Source organism: Dermacentor andersoni, chromosome 4 (genome assembly GCF_023375885.2).
Source record: "Dermacentor andersoni chromosome 4, qqDerAnde1_hic_scaffold, whole genome shotgun sequence".
In the NCBI taxonomy this organism is placed as follows: Eukaryota; Metazoa; Arthropoda; class Arachnida; order Ixodida; family Ixodidae; genus Dermacentor; species Dermacentor andersoni.
The window spans coordinates 73194280-73201145 of record NC_092817.1 but is presented as its reverse complement, the minus strand read 5'-3'; the positions used below and the strand labels follow the sequence as shown (position 1 = coordinate 73201145).

General features: G+C 48.0%; 1 protein-coding gene across 1 annotated transcript; it reads right to left on the bottom strand.

Moving 5' to 3' along the window:
- Positions 1 to 811: 811 nt before the first annotated feature.
- LOC126536314 (very long chain fatty acid elongase AAEL008004-like) lies at positions 812 to 3768 on the bottom strand. The gene has a single exon (XM_050183232.3). It carries the CDS (start codon positions 3628 to 3630, stop codon positions 2845 to 2847), a length of 786 nt encoding a protein of 261 aa, XP_050039189.1. The 5' UTR covers positions 3631 to 3768; the 3' UTR covers positions 812 to 2844.
- Positions 3769 to 6866: the final 3098 nt, after the last annotated feature.

Here is a 6866-nt window from a genome sequence, read left to right as displayed (position 1 = left end):
CGTTTTCTGCTCCGCCGCCTAAAGTTGCGAGGGACAGCACTCTTTTCGCGACATATAGTGAATCTATACTTTAGACTGGCAATGTAGGTTGGTCGTCCCCGTTGTCCAAGCTCTTCAAAGGAGTGACTTGAAAGAATGTGTACGTGTCTCGGCTGGCATAGGCTGAGCAGTATTTATATGAAGAATATCTTCTGCGCCTCTGAGATCAAAGCTTCAAATTTCCGTAAGTTAATTCGGACATAATCGAGCAGACTTTCTCATGCAGTGAAGACAAAAAGTACTTGAAAAAAGAAAATGTGTTATTTTGGAGTCTGTATGACTGAGAGTCTCGCGGACAGACGTCAACATGAAGTCCGCAGTCATACCAGAGGGGTTTTGTTTTAGACATGATAAGGCACTTAACCAAGAAAGTTTGAGTAATGTGAAACATTGAACGAACGAGACAGAGGCAATGACACTCTGAAAGTGCACTGTACATAAAGAACCTCGTCACACTCTTCGCCGAAAGGCAGCCTAATGGCATTAGGAGTAGAAGTACGTGGGTTTGTTTGCAGGTTCCTTTCCATTTGAAAGCAGAATGAAAAAAAAAAACCTGACTGTATATTTTTTTTATTTACGTGCGCGTTAAAGACGTGAAAGTGGTTGAGACTAGTCGAGAGTATTCCTCATTGTATTTTCCGTGGCCTACATGGCAGTTGTAGTAAAGTGCATCCATTGAAATCACTGTACGAAGAAATGCGCGCGTGAACTGTCACGGGCATCCATAAAATATTTGTTCCACAAGGCGCAACAAAAGAATCAAAACCACCAGTTTTTGTATCTTCAATATTTCTTTAATTCGGAAGGATGATATGATTCAAGATGAAAAAAATAAGCGAAATTCATTCTCTCATGGTTCAATACAAGACAGAGCGAAACAAAAAGGCAAACACGACTTATGTACAGATGTAAAAGGTGTAAGGCAACAACGAAAATAAATAGGTAGGGATAAAAGCGTATGATGAGAGCGAATACGCATAGGAAGACGAACTCGCTTGTGGAGTAATAACAGCTCGCTACCGCCACAGTTTCTCAGCACGTATGGCTAGGACCTCGAGACCCGTAAACTTTCGATCAGTGATGCAACGCGCTTCTCTTGCGAGTCTGCGTCATTCACAGCCTCGAAACAGGCCTCGCGAGAGACTCCACTGCGCTTTAGAATAAAAATGGCAATCGAAATACAAACATTCACATACAAAGCAGCTCAAATTGAGCATTCGAGGTATGTCCATACACGTTGCGGTCGACGACCGTGGACAAAATATCACATGGAGCGTGGGTGGCATTATCAGGGCACGGCTCAATGCGCGAGGAGGACCTGTTCAGTACGAAAGCCGTCTCGCGTTATACTACCGATGGCTCTCCGACAAAATATGTTATATTTTACAAGCTTTTATCATCATAAGGCCGCTGGAGGTGGTGGTCCCCACGCGCCCTAAGAAACTACGCGTGCACCCTCATCAGCGATTCACATTGAAAGACATTTCCGGTCCTCGTGGCTGCTTTCAACATTGTTTTACCGGGCTTTCATCGTTGATGTAACACGAACATAACGAGGAAAACTTACACGCTTTCATTACTTTAACTCGCTCGATCTAAAATCCATCGCCACTGCATCGTCATTCTTGCCCTTAGGACTAGTATTAGCACGAAGACGGGGGACAGGGATAGTAATTTGATTCGCCCATTGGAAACACAAGGTAAAGCCGTTCCTTGATATGGCGCCTCACCGTTTCCCCGTAGGACGGATATGCGGCGTTTTGCTGCTGCACGACCTCGCATTGTTTTCGAGAGCGGAAGATTGACTTGCGAGGCGAAGAGGATGGTCTGTGACCGCTCGACCTTTCTCCTGCAAGCGCCGATACCAATCTCCCCACCGTCGGCAGGGTCGCACTCACGACCGCATTCAATGGGGCCCTGCGCGTTCACCGCTGTCGTCGAGACCATGTCTTCCGGAGCCGTCTGTATTATCCTTTTTTTTTTTTCTGGGAATCATGAGTCAAATAACTGTTACACGGGGCATAAGAACAGTTGGCGTGACTTTTACGCAAAGGGCGACTATGGCAAGAGGAAGTATTGGTAAAAGGCGTCGTCGAGGAAGGGGAGGGAGGAGTACGGGGAGCACGATAGTACCATCCTGCGTGTCTGGGCCGACGAAGCGACGATAGTGACCATGAAAGCAAACTACGGGAGGCCGTCTTCGAAGCGAGACCGAAATGGGAACGCAGATCGCGCTCGCCTAAATGAAAAGGAGAGGAAGAAAATTAGGCAAACGGAAATAGAAAAAACAAAAAAGCCTCGTTAACCCTTGTGCCTGGCACGTCGTATGTGCAATACAAGCGCTTCAGCCGCCGCCTCTTGCTTCTGCCGCCTGTCGCTTTATCTAGCGAATTGTTGTCGTAGTACATAAGAGTTTTGGAGTATGGATGAATGCATGCACGTGACAACCTTCGATGTGAAGACAGACGATCCCATCGATGTAGACGCGCCTGTATAATTGCCGGCGAGTGCGGATCTTTCGTCTTTTCGCAGTCTCTGTCCTCGATCGGCGGAGTTGTGTGCTTGCGTGAATGTCGCAAGCATGCTGCTTCTGACACCACCGAACGTCCGGTACATGCGTTAACGCATGCTGCACCCTGACCTGTCCGAGAAAACGCTCACGATTATGTCCAACAGATGGGCAAGTGTTGCGAGTTGTTGCTGCGATGCTCACAGATTGCACGGTCACTTGAATATCCCAGGAAAGACAGTCGGTTGCCGGCAATGGTCCCTGCTGAAGTGATGCGAGCATAGCTTGACTGGGCACTAACAATCCTTGACTAGCTTTTTGTAGCTGTTGCGGTAGAACCGGTAGAACATGAGGAAGAAGAAAATGCACTCGCTGATACATAGCCAGCTGAAGAAGAGGGGGAAACCGCATCGCACGAATAGAGGCGAGATGGCGTGCGCTACGAGACCGACGAACTGGATGAGCTGTATCTGGGTGATGTAGCGCTTCCACCAGAGGTACTTCTGCACCGAGGGGCCTAGCAGGGAGAGGAAGTAGTAGCCGTACATGATGACGTGCACACAACTGTTGACGGCCGCCGTCAGCATGTTGTTGCCGCCACAGGCGTATTTCAGCACGAGCCACACGGTGCACACAACCATGGCGTGGTGGGCGACGTGCAGCACAGTGACGTGGCTTTGCTTTTTCGTGAGCACGAAGAAGACGGTGTCCAGCAAGTCACCGATCTTGAGCAACATGTACCACCAGACGAGGTTGGTCAGCGCCACAGCTTTCGGGTTGTCAGAGTAGTCCACCGGTTGGCAGGCCCAGCTGTAGCCACCCCCGAAGTACGTGTACCGGAAGAACTGGACGGCGAAGTAGGCGCTTGCGATGACGTTGGCCAGGTTGTACGCCATGATCACAGGCTTGAGGTTGTAGGGCTTGCGGTCGCGCATCCAGTGTGGCCCCACCGTAGTCACGAACGAGACGTACACGGCCACGATGCTGATCACGGTGATCGGGCTGTCGACCATGGGCCAACCCTGGACGCGGGGGTCGGCGAGGGAGGACAGGTATCGGAATCCGTCTTCCAACAGGGCCATGGCTGCAGCACGTTGCCGGTTGTAGCGGTTCCCGGTTTGGTCGATCGACGTGTGTATAGCGGCACGGTGCGTCGTCGCACAGCCCTGCGTGTGCCCGTCTAGGTAGAGCGCGGAGCCAACACTGACAATTTCCGAACGAGATCGACGCCATTTAGACGGTCGGTCGCGGCCGGCTCGCTGACGTCACACAAATTCGAGCCGTGGCACGTGCTCGCGTACACGGCGTAGTATCGTGCGTTCTCTGGGGCCAATGGGGCGCGGCGTCGGACACCAGCGAGCCCGCTGATTGGTTGGTGACGTCATTGACGTCATCATTATCGCCCGTAAAGCACGGGGTGTTCCGAAGTGCATGCTCGAGCACCCCGCGCGCGTCCCTTCACACCGCCGCCCGGCGCGGTCACAAGAGGTTGGGCGTGCGTGCGCTGTGGCGTGCGGCGTGGCGAGGATGTGGCCAGGCACGCGTACCTTTCCGCTATCGAACGTCGCGGCAGTCGCGCTGGGACGCTCCCGATTGGCGGGCAAGACGTAGTGATGTCACAAAACCGGATTGACACGACGGTAAGAGGAGGTTGGGAAGAGCGGGTTCTTTTCGGCGTCCGTCGCCGGCGCGTCAGACGGCAAACGAGTCAGCGTTGGGGAAACACCGTTCGCCAGCGTTGTGGGGATTGCGCGAGGAGGTCGCTGCTGTTGCGTCGGTCGGTGTTTGTTTACCCTGGCCTCTCGCACGCCTCACACGCGGCCACGCGCGTGCCTAGACGGTGTCGTCGCGTGCGCGCCCTTCGGTCAGCGGTTGCACAAGAGGAAAAGACCACGGCGTTCGCCGAACAGCCTACATTACGCACGCTCGCGAACGCGAAGAGGGGGAATTTCATAGGCGCCTGGGTTGCTGGCATACGAGTGTCGCTGTTGCTGCTTTTATCTTGCCGGGATAATTTTACAGCAATCGCGGGCATCATATGTTCCTTTATTCTGGTGAAGCTTGTTGCGGGATTCTCACCTCATTGGGAAACACCTTGTTTGGAGCTACAGCGCCTGTTACGAGAATTATGTTATCTGTGGCAGAGCGCGTAGGGAGGTGATGTCTGAGCGGCCAGTAACTTGTTTATTTGTTGCAGACAAACACTTTTCCCACAATGACGAATCGTCCTTTTGACTAACTGGGAGCTTCCAGCTGTGATCCGGGGAGGGAATTAGAAAACAAGGACCAGTCACTCTGTGCAAGATGCTGGAATATATCTGCAGCCCTATCGGGCTACCAGATGATGCAGCAGATAAGGCAGCTCTATTAACTTCAAGACAGGAAGCAGAAGACATTGCTCAATGTGAGCTGCAAAATACGTCAAGCATGGTTTGAAAGTTTGTCGCTTGTGTTTCATCTCGAGTCCTGGTCTTCTGCGCCTTACCTTTACTATTTAAAGCATGAACCAACTAGCCCAAGCAAGAGTTTTACAGGGTTTGAAACTTTTGAAACTAACGAACATTTGCTTTAAATTCCATGAATACCAAGTAAATACCATAGTATTCGCTTCTTGCCGAAAAGCACAGGTAACTTGTATCTTGAAGACGCATAAATTCAACAAAAAAGCAGCCATAATTATATAGAAGTAACTCTCGGCTCGTCACTACTCTAGGCACCACATATTGAACAAATAACTAGAAATTTAGTTTTTGGTTGTTATACCGTATTTATTAATGTGCGCAAATAATTTCCACCCTAAAACATTACGTCTTACTTACGTGTGCACTTTTATTGACATTTAACGTACTGTATCGAATGATGGGTTTCACCTACTCCTCGCACATTGATCCTTTGATAATGATGTATATCATATGTCAGTACGAAAATTTGAAATGAAATACCCAATTTTATTAAAAAGCTTGCAAATCTCGCAGCGTCATTTAAATGTCACTATGAAACATATGCATGTAAAATCAACTATCTTCGGTGGCACGAGCGTCGAATCACATTTTCGTTTCTTGCGCGTCACTTCCGGTTCACCTCCTGAGACGACCGGGGACGAAATTCGAAATAAATCAGAAAAAAATAGAAAAAGATATTACAGTAGAAAATTCATGAGTTTCATTATGTATATAATAGCAGAGCATAATTTTAGTTAAAAATTGAATTACTTGAGTATGTGGAATAATCACAATTAATTAGAAATCACTGATTTCCACACAGCAAAGCAAAGAACCGCCACGTGAGCACGACTTTGCCGAAGTTTCTGTAAACTCGGAAGTAGAAAGCGGAAGTAATGGTGTCACTAATAACGTCACACACAAGAAGGTGGCACGATATTTAACAGGCTAATTAATGAAAAAGTGTTGCCTGGCATAGAATGAACATCTGTCTAGCAGATGGGAATGTTACGTCACTGATTCGTGAAATTGGTGAAAACCATATTTTGCTGTAGTCCAGCAATATATACATTAAGGTTGACATTTATTGTTCAGCGGGAAAATCATGGGAGAAGTAGATACCATATTTGAAAATCGCTTATTACAACAGATTAAACCTTCGGATATTGTAAAATAAAGTGCTTTTTTGTCTTTCGCAATGTACTCGAGCAATATAACTCCCGGCCCAGTCAACATTTCTCTCTGTGAGATGTCACAAACAGAAACCAAATAGAGACGAATGTCGGAGCTGTTATCTGCCCACTTGGCTGGCAAAGAAGGAAAAATCAGTGATGTTAAGCGAGCATTCACTTCCTATATAAATTTTGAAACGTTTCTTATACTTTTCTTGCTTTCCTGCATAACAAACGCTTCGCAGAAAAGAAAAAAAGCTTTCGTTTTTGCAATTGATGTTCTCATGTGTTAATAAGCGCTGATCACATGTAGGGAACGTCCTTGTCTCACATATTGAACTACATGACTCCACGGAATTTAAATAAAAAGGCGCATTGTTTCACCAACGCGATCACAAACGCAGCTGCTCGTCTCGATAGAAGCGTTCGATATTGAATTAGAGTCGCTGACCTGATACAATCATATTCGGATCGTCAGTCGTGTCTGCCATTTCGACCATGGCTTAATATTGCCGTGGAGAGTAATACGTAAGGTATACAGCTCGACTTTGCGTCCATGTGCAACAATGTTGCCCTGGCAGAATATGCACTTCAAATTCCACTACAGTGCAGTATAATCGTCTATAATTGGTTTCTGTTTGTGACATCTCACAGTGAAAAATGTTGACTGGGCCGGGAGTTATATTGCTCGATTACATTGCGAAA

What these genes read in the sequence shown, in the direction of transcription:
- LOC126536314 (XM_050183232.3), bottom strand. Translation starts at nt 3,630, where the DNA reads ATGGCCCTGTTGGAAGACGGATTCCGATACCTGTCCTCCCTCGCCGAC.